This window comes from Pan paniscus, chromosome 19 (genome assembly GCF_029289425.2).
Source record: "Pan paniscus chromosome 19, NHGRI_mPanPan1-v2.0_pri, whole genome shotgun sequence".
NCBI classification, from domain to species: domain Eukaryota; kingdom Metazoa; phylum Chordata; class Mammalia; order Primates; family Hominidae; genus Pan; species Pan paniscus.
The window spans coordinates 79,772,084-79,786,722 of NC_073268.2; the positions used below are offsets into that span (position 1 = coordinate 79,772,084).

The following is a 14,639-nucleotide window of genomic DNA, read 5'->3' on the forward strand; positions in this document are numbered from 1 at the left end:
AAAGGGCTTGTCTGATCATTCTCCCTCTCCCAAAGGCCTGTGACTCATCTGAGTCTGTCCCAAACCATCTCTTGCATCTAGGGGCTTAAGTGCACTGTGGCTATTTACGTAAAACTTTATTACTTTAAAGCTCTAAGGGCTCATTTTGTGTTTCCAACTTTCCTATGTTGATAAAGCAAATATTAGATCCTTATTTATAAATAGGGAAGACGTTCAGAGAGATTAAACATTTGGGCAATTCACTTCTCTGGCAGCAGTTTCTTTCCCAGTACAATGAGGCAACAACAAAATATCATTCTGGACTTGCTCAGATTTAGGCAGCAATTTGGAAGCAAAGTCAGTTTCGTAACTCAGATGTGTCTCCACTAGAACATTATGAGAAACAAAGTCCGGCACTCTCTAGGCAACCGGGAGGGCTTGAGCACTAACTAGATCTGCTCAAGGGCAAGAGAGGAGCGAGTACCGTGCAGCCACGGAACGGACTTTGCGGGCAGTGGGGACGTGTTTTTGGAGCGAACCCGGTAAAGGAAGTGTGCTATGCCATCAAGGGCCCCCAGTCCCGGGTGCCGAGGGGACGGTGTAGGGTCATTAGCTGTTGAGCCGCCCCGGGCGGGCCCAAGCCTTTGGGTCTCAGGTGACCGGCATAGGCGGCCGCGGGGTCCGGAACTGCTTGTTCCGGCAGTGGAAGAGACGCGCCGGCGTTGGCCGCTGCTGCTAGCAGCTTGAACCCCAGGTCGGGACCGATGGCGGCTTGGGCTGCTGCCAGCCTAAGCAGGGCCGCTGCCCTATGCTTGCTGGCACGAGGCCCCGGGGTCAGGGCGGCTCCTCCGCGCGACCCCCGGCCCTCCCACCCCGAGCCCCGGGGCTGTGGTGCCGCTCCGGGCAGGACGCTGCACTTCACCGCGGCTGTCCCCGCCGGGCACAACAAGTGGTCCAAAGTCAGGCACATCAAGGGTCCGAAGGACGTCGAAAGGAGTCGCATCTTTTCCAAACTCTGTTTGAACATCCGCCTGGCAGTGAAAGGTGAGACCCTGACGGTCACCCAGCACTGGCTGCCGCTGCCCTCTCAGTGCCCGCAGCCTCGCTTGCCTCTCGGAGTTGGGCCCACCTAGATCTCCGGCCCTTCACTTTGTTTTCCTTCCCCAGTACCCACCATTGCCCACCTCATAAATCCTCAAAACACCTACCCTACGTTGAAGGTTCTCACTCACCTTTCCAGACGCTGAGCATCTGGCCAGTTTGTCAGAGAGGGAGCTGCTCTTAAGAAGATAAGCCGGTAAGGTAGAAGTGACTTCATCCTAGTCTAGCTGGGTACTTAATAGCAACAAGCCCTAAGAGTCAGGGCAGATGTGTGTCTCTCCTGAAGAGACAAATCAACCCCTCTGAAGTCGCCTCAAGTACCTTATTGGTTGTGGCAGGGGCACTGAGTAAAGCTGTTACTTAAGTGCTTAGGCCTTAGTTTGCTTCATTAATGTTTCCCCAAGACACATTTCCTTGGAAGGTAGATTTGCAGCCATGTCTTTTCTCCCTTAGGTCGCCACACTGAAAAGGCTTTTTTTCTGTTTAGGGCCAGACATCTGTAGGAGCAAAGGAAAAGTCCTGTAGAAAGCATGGACTTTGGACTGGGCGCAGTGGCTCAGCCTGTAATCCCAGGCCAGAGGCGGGCAGATCACTTGAGGTCAGGAGTTAAGGACTAGCCTGGCCAACATGGGGAAACCCTGTGTCTACTAAAAATAGCATAAAAAAAAAAACATTAGCCAGGCATGGTGGTGCACGCCTGTAATGCTGGCTACTCGGGAGGCTGAAGCAGGAGAATTGCTTGAACCCAGGAGTTGGAGGCTGCAGTAAGCGAGATTGCTCTACTGTACTCCATCCAGCCTGGGTGACAGAGCAAGACTCCATCTCAAAAAAAAAAAAAAAAAAAAAAAAAAGAGAGAGAAACTGTGGACTTTGGAGTCAGGAAGACTGGTTTCTGTCACTGACTAACCTTGAACAAGTAGCTTGAGTTTCCCTGAAACAAGGATAATACCCACCTTGAGGTAGTTTATGGTTTATGGCACATCATTGACATTCAGTTAATGTTAATTTACCCCCTCAGCTCATGCCTGGTATTTGTTTGCTTCCTTTTCTTCAAAATTCTTGATATTAAGTTCAAGCAACATTTATTTATTTATTTGTTTATTTATTTTGAGACAGAGTCTCACTCTGTCACCCAGGGTAGAGTGCAGTGGCGTGATCTTGGCCCATTGCAACCTCCACCTCCCAGGCTCAAGTGATTCTCCTGCTTTAGCCTCCGGAGTAGCTGGGACTACAAGTGTGCACCACCATGCCTGGCTAAATTTTTTTGTATTTTTAGTAGAGACAGGGTTTCACCATGTTGGCCAGGCTGGTCTCGAACTCCTGACCTCAAATGATCCACCCACCTCCACCTCCCAAAGTGCTGGGATTGCAGGCATCAGCCACTGCGTGCCAATGAAGTTCAACCAACTTGTGTTTATTTTGTGCCAGGCATGCCATTGGTACTACAAAGATGATGAGATACAGCCCCTACCCTCAGATTACAATGTCATGTGAACATTTCAATAATTATGCACAAAGTGCTGGGCGCCGTGGCTCACACCTGTAATCTCAACACTTTGGGAGGCTGAGGCCAGCGGATCACGAGGTCAGGAGATCGAGACCATCCTGGCTAACACGGTGAAACCCCGTCTCTACTAACAATACAAAAAAATTAGCCAGGCGTGGTGGTGGCGGGCGCCTGTAGTCCCAGCTACTCAGGAGGCTGAGGCAGGAGAATGGCGTGAACCCGGAAGGCGGAGCTTGCAGTGAGCCGAGATTACACCACTGCACTCCAGCCTGGGCAACAGAGGAAAACTCTGTCTCAAAAAAAAATAATAAAAATAAAATAAAATAAAAATAATTATTATGCACAAAGTAGTAGAGTAAGAGCAGTAATGAGTCCAGGAAGTGTTGTTACCATCCATAACCCTTCTTCATCTGACACAAAGTAGAGATCGCTGAAACCTAGCAGAATGAAAACCATCCCTAAAGACAATGAATTAGAAAGTTCTGGCCAGGAACGGTGCCTCATGCCTGTAACCCCAGCACTTTGGAAGGCCAAGGTGAGTGGATCACTTGAGGTCAGGAGTTCGAGACCAACCTGGCCAATGTGGTGAAACCTCATCTCTACTAAAAATACAAAAATTAGCTGGGCGTGGTGGCAGACACCTGTAATCCCAGCTACTTAGGAGGCTGAGGCAGGAGAATCCCTTGAACCCGGGAGTGGGAGGTTGCAGTGAGCCAAGATAAGCCAAGATCATGCCACTGCACTCCAGCATGGATGACAGAGTGAGACTCTGTCTCAGAAAAAAGGGTCTTTTCTGGCCAGACATGGTGGCCCACACCTGTAATCCTGGCACTTTGGGAGGCCGAGTCAGGCAGATCACTTGAGCTCAGGAGTTTGAGACCAGCCTGGGCGACATGGTGAAAACCTGAATCTACAAAAAATACGAAAAAAATTACCTGGGTGTGGTGGTGCACACCAGTGGTCCCAGCTACTTGGGAGGCTGAGGCAGGAGGATCGCTCGAACCCTGGAGGTTGAGGCTACAGTGAGCTAAAATCATGCCACTGCACTCCAGCCTGGGTGACAAAGTGAGACTTTGTCTCAAAAAAAAAAAAGAAAGTACTTTTCCAAAATACTTATCCAGGCCAGGCGCAGTGGCTCACACTTGTAATCCCAGCACTTTCGGAGGCCAAGGTGTGTGGATCACCTGAGGTCAGGAGTTCGAGACCAGCCTGGCCAACATGGCGAAACCTGGTCTCTACTAAAAATACAAAAATTAGCCGGGTGTGGTGGTGTGCACCTGTAATCCCAGCTACTCGGGAGGCTGAGGCAGGAGAATCACTTGAACCCAGGAGGTGGATGTTGCAGTGAGCCAAGATCGTGCCACTGCACTCCAGCCAGCAACAGAGTGAGACTCCATCTCAAAAAACAAACCAAAAAAACCCAAAAATACTTCTCCGTATCCCACTGAAACACTAGTTAAGGTATTCTAAGGTAACTGGGAGCTAAATGGTGATTTGCCACTCCTTTGGCTTGGTGGGGCTGGAAATCCCTTTTTTTCTCCCATGTTGTAATGAGATGTCTTTGCTCACTCTTTTTTTTTTTTTCTTTAAATCTCAGAAGGAGGCCCCAACCCTGAGCACAACAGCAACCTGGCCAATATCTTAGAGGTGTGTCGCAGCAAACATATGCCCAAGTCAACGATTGAGACAGCGCTGAAAATGGAGGTGTGTACTGTTTGACATGCTTTTTATTGATCACAGCCTCTACCGGGCTCATGTCTGGATGGCCAACAAACACACCGTAAATTATCAGAGGGGCCAAGTGCAGTGGCTCACGACTATAATCCCAGCACTTTGGGAGGCTAAGGTGGGTGGATCACTTGAGGCCAGGAGTTTGGAGACCAGCCTGGCCAGCATGGTGAAACTCCATCTCTACTAAAAATACAAAAATTAGCTGGGCGTGGTGGCATATGCTTGTAATCCCAGCTACTGGGGAGGCTGAGGTGGAGGATCGCTTGAACCCAGGAGGTAGAGATTGCGGTGAGCCGAGATTGCACCACTGCACTCCAGCCTGGGCGACAGAGCGAGACTCTGTCTCAAAAAAAAAAAAAAAAAAAAAAATTATCAGAGAGAACGGTAGCAATGTAGTTGACGCCCTCAGCCTAGAGTCTTTTGAGAGCTCACCGTCCTTGGTCATTGGTTCTAGGAGCACAACTGGGAGTAGGATGCATAGGCAGTATGCAGGGCCATACAGTCAAGACCGGGACTGCTCAGCCAAGTTGTAGGGAGATGAGGTATTATAGAAAGAAAGGGCAGTGTGGGAGAAAGCCCTTATGTTAGGTGGAGGAAGTGTTTGTTTTTCAGATGTTTATGCCCTAAAGGAGAAAAGCCAGTAGAAAGGGAGAGGATGGGGGTGATAGAGATGGTGGGAGGGGCAGGTATATAGAGTCCATGTAAGGGTACACCTTTCTCTGGGGCAGGTAGGGAGGCTCTGAGGAAGTAATAGTTATCTTAATAGCTCAAAATTATTGAGTGCTTCCTGCAGGCTAAGCATGGATAAAAACTCTATGTGTGTTATCTCATCGAATCCTCAAAACCACCGTAAGTAGAAACTGAGGCACAGGAATGTTAGGTGACTTGACTCAAGTCACATAGAAAATGACAGACTTGAAACCAGATAGTCAGACTTTAGAGCCTGTGCTCTAACCGTTATGCTTATTGCCTTCATGTAGGCCGTGGTGCAGAGAAGGTGGTGGAGACAGCAACTATTTTCCCCACCTAGTGGCCCTTTTTACCTTTGTGAAAGAGGAAAGGAGAAGTTATGAGTTGAGAATTCCTGGAAAGTTGCAGGACAGGGTGCTTGGAGTGGGGAATATTGAATACATGGACAAGGGATGAGTAGGGGCATGGAAGGTCCAGAAGAGATTAGTCCCTAGAGCTCTGGATTAATTATTTGAATTTTGAGACCATGCTGTTTTCAGCAGCTCTTACAACAAGGCCTAGGTGTGTGATTTTTCACAGCAGTACTCAGCAGCCCAGGGTAGGGACCTTGAGACTTGACCGGCGGGTTTCTTACAGGATGGGGGTGTAGGAGGATGAGTCTGAGTGGGATTGGGTAGGGACTAGATGTGGCATTTGGTTAGGGATGGTAGGAAGCAAAGCTGAGAGATGGCTGATGGATTGTTCAGGGACCGGAGAAACAGACTCCTTCCAAGTTAGGGGTAGTACTTCCTGTTACCTCAAAAGTTGGTTAGAGGGTGGGGACAAAAATAAAGATTGAGAGCTCAGGCTCCAGCCTAGAGAGCCCATCCCATGGAGTTAGTTTTGCGATACTTGTGGTTCTGGGCTGACATGTGGGAAGGAATTGGGAAACAGGAAAATGTGCTTGTGTTGTTTATTGCAGAAATCCAAGGACACTTATTTGCTGTATGAGGGTCGAGGCCCTGGTGGCTCTTCTCTGCTCATCGAGGCGTTATCTAACAGTAGCCACAAGTGTCAAGCAGACATTAGACATATCCTGAATAAGAATGGGTAAGTGTACGTCTGGGAGGAGTGGTAGGGGACAGAGCCTTTATGTTCCAATTCTCTGCAAGGCAAGTACTGTTGATCTCTGCTAGTGTTTCAGGGTTTTGTTTTTTGTTTTTTTTGTTTTTTGAGACGGAGTCTCACTCTTGTCGCCCAGGCTGGAGTGCAATGGCATGATCTTGGCTCACTGCAACCTCTGCCTTCTGGGTTCAAGTGATTCTCCTGCCTCAGCCTCCTGAGTAGCTGGGATTAAAGATACCCACAGCCATGCCCAGCTAATTTTTGTATTTTTAGTAGAGATGACAGGGTTTCATCATGTTGGCCAGACTAGTCTTGAACTCCTGATCTCAGGTGATCCACCTGCCTCAGCCTCCCAAAGTGCTGGGAGCCACCATGCCTGGCCATGTTTCGGGTTTTAAGCACACTTGCTCCTTAGCAGAATCCAATGAGTTAATTGACTTTCCCTTAATGTAGTCTCTACTAGCAGGATCCCAAAGACTTGTTCATCAGATGTAGAAGGGGATCTTTGTCCTATTATCCCCATCTGTAGCCATATAATGCCCAAGTCTTAAAATGCTCCACCAGGACTGGCATCTTAATGGCACAGGAAATTATCAGCTAAGTCTGCTTCCTCCCAACTGCAATCAGGGCAGAAAATCGAGCGTGGGACATTCTTGGGCTGTTCCCTTACCCAGCAGCAGCTGCATTTTCTCCTTGAGAATGCGATCTGCTCCATGTCTGTGTGTACTTCATAGACTGGGTGAGAAAGAGACAGCGATAGAATGATGAGCTTTATGGAGGCTGAGCTTCTAGAGGCATCCACTCATGCCAGCCTGTTTCCTTCCCTGTCAGAGGAGTGATGGCTGTAGGAGCTCGTCACTCTTTTGACAAAAAGGGGGTGATTGTGGTTGAAGTGGAGGACAGAGAGAAGAAGGCTGTGAACCTAGAGCGTGCCCTGGAGATGGCAATCGAAGCAGGAGCTGAGGATGTCAAGGAAACTGAAGATGAAGAAGAAAGGAACGTTTTTAAAGTAAGCATGAAAACATGGGTGTTTGGTGGGCTTCCGGGAGGACCCTGATAGATGCCTTACGCATGCCTCTTGGTTTCTTCCTTCATGTGCCCCAGGGTATAGGTGAGACAGTTCACATATTGTACAAACATTTATTAAGTGAATACTGAATAGGACCGACTCTAGTGAGGACTATGAGAAAGAAAGAGTCAAAACATTGAAAACGATGTCCCTGCCAGTGAAGAGCTCAAACCCAGTGATCCATTCCAGTACTGACATTCAGGACTTTGCAAGGTCCTGTGTGGCTTTGTCTCATTACCTCCTGGCTCCTCACCTCCTGACTTTCCTTTATCCCTAGTTTATTTGTGATGCCTCTTCACTGCACCAAGTGAGGAAGAAGCTGGACTCCCTGGGCCTGTGTTCTGTGTCCTGTGCACTAGAGTTCATTCCCAACTCAAAGGTGCAGCTGGCTGAGCCCGACCTGGAACAGGCCGCACATCTCATTCAGGCTCTCAGCAACCACGAGGATGTGATTCACGTCTATGATAACATTGAATAACCAGGCTACATGTGCCCCCGGGTTCCTTCCTAGAAATGTGGCAGCCCATTCCAGCACACAGGCTTCTGCAGCAATCTCTGAGGGTAAAGCCGGTGGGAGGCTCAGCAGGCCAGGAGGCCCAAGGCCAGGACTTGCGACCTTGAAGCCAAAGGAATCTCACTTGTGGGGCCTCCTTGTCAGCTCTGCTGCTGTCTCAGAGCCATCTGGATGAGTGTCCCGACACCCTCTCGGATGCAGGGCAGGACCACCCAGCTGGTCAGACTCTGATGTTGGGTAGCTGGCCTCTGTGGGGATTGTAAGTGCCCTGAGGCGCTCTGTACTAGAAACTGCTCTTAATAATAACGGTGATTATTGGTTGCTGCATTGCTGTTGTATGGCTCTTGAGTCTTCCTGAGTTTGTGTCCAGCTGTTGGGATCCTCTGGACTAACTTTCAAGTCCCTAGGCTTAGCTCTACTACTCCAATCCCAGGATTATTTTTTTAATTGGCCATAGAAATGTAGTTGTATCTAGGCACTCCATGGTCTGATGCTGGTCTTACAGCCTAAACCTGTCATTCATTCATGCAACTAATATTTCTGGAACACTAGCTATATACCAAGAACTGTACTTATCTAGAGCATAAACTATTCAACTGGTGTCCTGTGTTAGATCCTGCTCTAGAAGGTAGGACCTGAACACAGGACTGCTCTTTACTGGAGCTGTCCCAGGGCAGTGTGAGCTGCTGTGCAAGCATCTGTTGCTCTCTTTGTGTGACTTCTGTGCCCTTCTTTCACCAAACAGCTTAAGGTTCTAGCCCAGTAGGAAATCAAGTGCCAGTGATAAGGGACTTGGCAGTGGCTCACACCTATAATCCCATCTACTCGAGAGGCTGAGGCGGGAGGATCACTTGAGCCCAGGAGTCTAAGGCTACAGTGAGCTATGATTGCACCATTGCATTCCAGCTTGGGTGACAGAGTGAGAACTCTTCTTTTTTTTTTTTTTTTGAGGCAGAGTCTCACTCTGTTGCCCAGGCTGGAGAGCAGTGGCACAATCTCAGCTCATTGCAGCCTTGACCTCCTGGACTCAAGCAGTCCTTCCACCTCAGCCTCCCAAGTAGCTAGAACTACAGGTGCATGCCACCACGCCCAGCTAATTTATATATATTTTTGTAGAGATGGGGTTTCACTATGTTGTCCAGATTGGTGTCGAGCTCCTGAGCTCAAGTGGTCTGCACACTCGGCCTCCCAAAGTGCTGGGATTACAGGCATGAGCCACCACGCCCGGCTGAGTCTGTCTCTTTTTTTTTGAGACAGAGTCTTGCTCTGTGGCCCAGGCTGGAGTGCAGTAGCATGATCTTGGCTCACTGCAACCTCCACCTCCCAGGTTCAAGTGATTCTCCTCCTTCAGCCTCCCAAGTAGCTGGGATTACAAGCAGGCACCACCATGCCCGGCTAATTTTTTTGTGGGGGGGGAGGGGAGAAAATTAAACTTCATTTATTTTTAAAACCAAACCACCGGGAAAATATAACACAGCCTGGAAGCAGCAAATGGACAGGCTATATTATCATTTCAAGTAGTAAGTTGATGAAAATACAATGAGGTTGCTATCAAAACAATAACGTGCCATGCCGGGGCAGGAACACTGCAAGTTGCGAAAGCCCCAGGCAAAAATGGTTTTTGGTACTGGGGTCTGCCTCTCCTTTGCTATAAGGGAGTCAGCTCATCCTAGCCCAAGTTGCTTACTTTTTCTCCCTTGGATTTCCTGTTGCCAGGGTTTGTCTCAATTGTGCTTTGTTAATTCAGGGGGCTAAGTAGGCAGTGCTAGGTTTAGGCTTTCATTCCATCTGTTCTATAAAAACCAGGTTTTTCCAAATCCAGTACTTCATAACTCTGTTATAATCAAGTAGCCAACTGCTCTTCTTTTACTGTTCATTTCTAGATACTAGTATATATCACAATCAAAACCCCCTTCTCTTCACCGGGAAAGTGTTACTGCAAGATTGTCCTGTCATTTTGCTACACACAGCCTCGGCCCATCAGCCAGTAATTATGCTTCCCATAATTAGTATGTCATCACCTCTCATGTTTTTGCATGGTCTCCAGGCTGAAAGATGCAGCATGTAATAATTTTAAGAAATCTACATCTACATCTTGATGACCAGAAATGGGGATCCTCAAGGAAACTTTCAAAGTTCTTATCCAAACTAGTCTCCCTCCCAATTCCACATCTTAAAATCAATTTGTATCGCCTTGTATAAATTACACAAAACCAAGAAAACAAAGACCCAGAAAACTTTTTTGCCCTTCTAAGCGGGTGACCTCATGGATTTTGTTTCACAGCTTACGGAAAATGGTGTGGTGACACTTCTGGTAAACAGGATGTTGGCAACAAAGAGAAAATACCTCTCCTCAAACTCCACCAACTCTAACCTGCCAGCCTGTTGGTACCTGTGTAATAAGAAGAGTCTAGTGCCTTGGACGGCTCTGGCTTGTTACAGGGGAGATCCTTACTGGCAGGACAAGCACTGGCCATAGGATATATAAGCTCTAAAACTCTCCTGTAATATCTCTGACCCAATTTAGCACCACTTTTTTCCATTTCATTTTTTAGGACTGAAACATAAAAGAACCAGTGTCTAGAGGCAAGTGACATATGTCTTACACTTGTGGCCATCCTTCATTTCTTCATAAACTTTGCTTAAAAGACTAAAATTCCCAATTCCTTATAAAAAATATATTCTTGCCCTCAGCCCCAGTGGCCACTGGCAAAGACTGTTATTTCCCAATGGATAAGAGAGCCTCCTTCATCTTCTTGGCCATAGTTGGGATGAGGTGCGTGTGGTCATCCACACACTTGGTCACACAACCGTCCAGCTGCTGCTTCACCTGAAGCTCCTTACTCCCAGTATCCATTGAATCTTTGGCTTTGTTGTTGCAATGCATGGCGCACCGGACCAGGTGGTCCTGGAACTTCTCCAACTCACTGGTGAGCAAAGCCCGGGCTTGAGCCAGAGGCACATGGCAGTGCTTTGATGTACTGGCGCACCTACTGTATGGAGGCCTGGCTGTCCTCACAACAGCTGGTGCTGCACCGGAACATGAGACCCTGCATCTTCCAGATGTTCTCTCTCTCCAGACTCTTCACCGTGGAGTCCACCACCTCCTGCACCCACAGCTGCTGCAGCTCGGCCATGGCGTCCCCATACCGCCCTGCACCATGCCACCCTGGCTAATTTTTGTATCTTTAGTAGAGACCAGGTTTGGCCATGTTGGCCAGGCTGGTCTCGAACTCCTGACCTTAGGTGATCCGTCCACCTTGGCCTCCCAAAGTGCTGGGATTACAGGCATGAGCCATGGCGCCCAGCCTCTGTCTTTCAAAAAAAAAAAAAAAAAGGGACTTACCAGGGCCTGCTTTGCCTGAGTCCCTATGCATCCTGGGATTGGTCAGAGTGAACCAATGAGAAGACTGAGCTGCTCTCAAGAAGGGCTACCACAAGCTGGTTTTGAAAGCTTCTTGGTTCTGAGAACAACCAGCCCTAGATCCTTTTCATCTCTGATGCCAAATGATGTGGCACTGAGAACTGAAGAGGAAACGTGAACAGAAAGAAGAGTGAGGGCTGAATAAGAAGCCTCGCCAGTGGGAAATAGGGCCCTTGGTACCTTTTGCTCCTAATAGTCACATCTGTGTTTAGAAGGGCCAGGAACTCCCACCTCCTGCGTCGGAGCCTGTCAAGCATGTCAGGCCTAGAGTGGCTTTCTGATCCCTGTTATACACCTATTTATAAGTTATCTAAGCTAATTCTGAGCTCAGAGTAATTTTCCTGAAGGAGCTTCAGGTAAATAAGGATGACAAAGAACTAAAACCAAATTTACTGTAAATGATAACTTCAGCTTCTAAGAAAAGAATTACTGACTCCACACTGATGTCAATAGCTGGAGAGCAAGGGCTATGAGGAAGAAAACCAGTGAAATAATCCATGGTCATGCCACTTGCCCAAATATCTGAATTGCTTATCATTAAAAAAGAGCAAATTTACGTTTATATGTGGCTTCATAATTTGTAAGATATGTTTACATGTTATTTATTTGATTTTCCCAACAAACCTATAAAACACTTTGGCCAAGTATTTTATGCACAAATGATCTCATACCAAGCAGGAAAGAACAGGTCTTACACTGATAGACCTTGGTGTTTATAAAATAGCTCTGTTTTGGAAATTAATTTGGAGGAATCTTATTTATAATCTGAGAAATCTGTACTAAGGGAGTCTGCTCTTAAAGGGAACATGGCTAGTCATGTGAATAGATCTCTAATGTAGCATATAGAATCTTTATTAATATGGATTGTTGTATAACCAATTATCTTACATCAAGACATGCTTACTGTAAGGCACAGTAAAGGCTCCTGTGATGATGGCTCTGCACTGACCCCTAGTGGTGCCCTGCAGTCTCTCTCCTGCAGTTAATAGGAAAGGCAGAAATGAACCCTTCTTGAATTTGTTCTGCTGTCTCTAGATCTGGTAAAGAGACCCTGAGCTATTCAAATAAAGATGGTCATGGCCGGGTGCGGTGGCTCCCGCTTGTAATCCCAGCACTTTGGGAAGCCGAGGCGGGTGGATTACCTGAGGTCAGGAATTCAAGACTAGCCTGGCCAACATGGTGAAACCCCGTCTCTACTAAAAATACAAAAATTAGCCAGGCATGGTGGCAGGCGCCTGTAATCCCAGCTACTCAGGAGGCTGAGGCAGGAGAATCACTTGAACCCGGGAAGTGGAGGTTGCAGTGAGCCGAGATCACACCATTGCACTCCAGCCTGGGGCACAAGAGCGAGACTCCGTCTCAAAAAAAAACGTTAAAGATGGTTACATCCATATGCCAAGGTATTATGTTGCCACTAAAAATTATTTTTTAAAGAATCTTTTGTCAGAGAAAATGTTTAGAATATAACATTAAGTGGGAAAAAAGATACAAAACTACATGTATAGTGTGGTCCAAATTTTGAAATAGATATGTATATATTTATTTAACATATTATATATATGAACTTTTTAAAAAAGACTAGAAGGAAATGTACTAAAATATCAAAACAGGTTATCTCAGGGTAGTGATGTTATTACTGAGCTTTATATTCTGTAATCACGTTTTCCTTTTTTCTTTCTTTCTTTTCTTTTCTTAAGAGATGGTGTCTTCCCGGCCGGGCGCGGTGGCTCACGCCTGTAATCCCAGCACTTTGGGAGGCCGATGTGTGTGGATCATAAGGTCAGGAGTTCAAGACCAGCCTGGCCAATGTGGTGAAACCCCGTCTCTACTAAAAATATAAAAATTGGCTGTGTGTGGTGGCGGGCGCCTGTAATCCCAGCTACTTGGGAAGCTGAGGCAGGAGAATCATTTGAACCCAGGAGGCAGAAGTTGCAGTGAGCCAAGATTGCACCACTGCACTCCAGCCTGGGCGACAGAGCAAGACTCCGTCTCACAAAAAAAAAAAAAAAAAAAAAAAGAGAGAGAGAGAGATGGGGTCTTCCTGTGTTAGGCTGGTTTTGAATTCCTGGCTCCTAGGGATCCTCTTGCCTCAGCCTTCCAAAGTGCTGGGATTATAGGTGTGAGCCACTGTGCCCAGCCCCCATGTTTTACTTTTATCAGGTGACATAATTAAAAAAAAACTAAAAGCTAGTCTCACAGCATCTGAGAGTCTGGGAGTCAGATGCATGTTAAAGTCAGAGGAATGGGGTCCAGTGCTGGCTTGGCTTGCTTTGCCTTATCTTTGGTCATTGTCTTAGCAACATAAAATTATTCAAGGTCTTGAAGCCACCTTGGGCTTACCTTCAAGTGTCCTTTTAGTGGGATAGAAGTATCTGTGATAGGCTCTGTTCACAGTCTTGACTGTTATAAGAAGCACTCTTGTGCGTAGCCACCTCCCCTCTGCTAGAGGCCCTGGCTGAATCCAAGAGGAACAGCAAAGGCTGTGCCTCCAACCAACTGTGGAAATTCAGCCATGTGGTTGAGTTACTTTTTTTTCTCTGAAACTTATAGCAGTCAATAAATTTTCAAACTCGAAGAGCCCCCAATTCCCAGACTTATTTGAATCCCCAAAGACACTTCTGGAGACATTCTCTTCACAGAAAATAAGTCTGGCAAAAGGGAATGCGATGATAGATCCACAATACTCTTTTTCTTTTCCTTTTCCTTTCCTTTCTTTCTTTCTTTTCTTTTTTTTTTTTTTTTTTTTTGTGTGTGTAACAGGGTCTAACTTTGTCAGCCAAGCTGGAGTGCAGTGGCACAACCATCGCTCACTGCAGCCTCAACCTCTCAGGCTCAAGCAATCCTTCTGCCTCAGCCTCCTTGCATGCCACCATGCCCGGTTATTTTAAGTTTTGAAGAGATGGGGTATTGCTATGTTGACAGGGCTGGTCTTGAACTCCTGGGTTCAAGTGATCCTCCCATCTTGGCCTCCTGAAGTGCTGGGATTACAGGTATGAGCCATCAACCTGGTGCCACACTACTCTTAACTGAAATTATTCTATGTCCAGCCAGTGAACAGGATAGCATTTTTACTTCTTTGTTCTTTTTATTTTTTGTGTATGCCCAAAAGGTAACATTTATTGTCTTTAAAAAGGCAAATCTTACATAAATAAATAACAACAACAACAACGACAACAAAATTCCCATTTAATTCTACCTCCTAAGATACAACCACCATTAACGATTTATATTTTTTCACTCTTTGGAGCCAGTCTGCTAGGGACCAAATTCTAGCTCTGCCAACAGCTAGCAACCTTGGACAAGAACTTAACCTCTTTGTACATGCTTCTTTACCTGTAAAATGGGGGTAATGATAGTACTGATTACATGCGGCTGTTTTGAGAATTAAGTTAATATATGTTAAGCACTTGAAACAGCACCTGGCAATAGTTAAGTGTTCAATAAATGTTGGCCTTTTTCTAAGTGTGAATGAGCATTTTTTTTTTTTTATTAAAAAAATTTTTTGGCCAGGCATGGTGGC

At 46.7% G+C, this 14,639-nt stretch overlaps 1 protein-coding gene and 1 pseudogene across 1 annotated transcript; one reads left to right on the plus strand and one right to left on the minus strand.

Annotated features, from left to right (window-relative positions):
- The first annotated feature begins 508 nt into the window (after positions 1–508).
- Positions 509–8,022, plus strand: LOC100995944 (translational activator of cytochrome c oxidase 1). The gene is made up of 5 exons (XM_003811335.7): positions 509–1,023; positions 4,185–4,291; positions 5,970–6,097; positions 6,944–7,121; positions 7,459–8,022. Exons 1-5 carry the CDS (start codon positions 744–746, stop codon positions 7,657–7,659), a joined length of 894 nt encoding a protein of 297 aa, XP_003811383.1. The 5' UTR covers positions 509–743; the 3' UTR covers positions 7,660–8,022.
- A 1,500-nt stretch (positions 8,023–9,522) lies between these two features.
- Positions 9,523–10,832, minus strand: LOC134729526 (protein FAM136A-like; annotated as a pseudogene).
- Between the last annotated feature and the right edge of the window lie 3,807 nt (positions 10,833–14,639).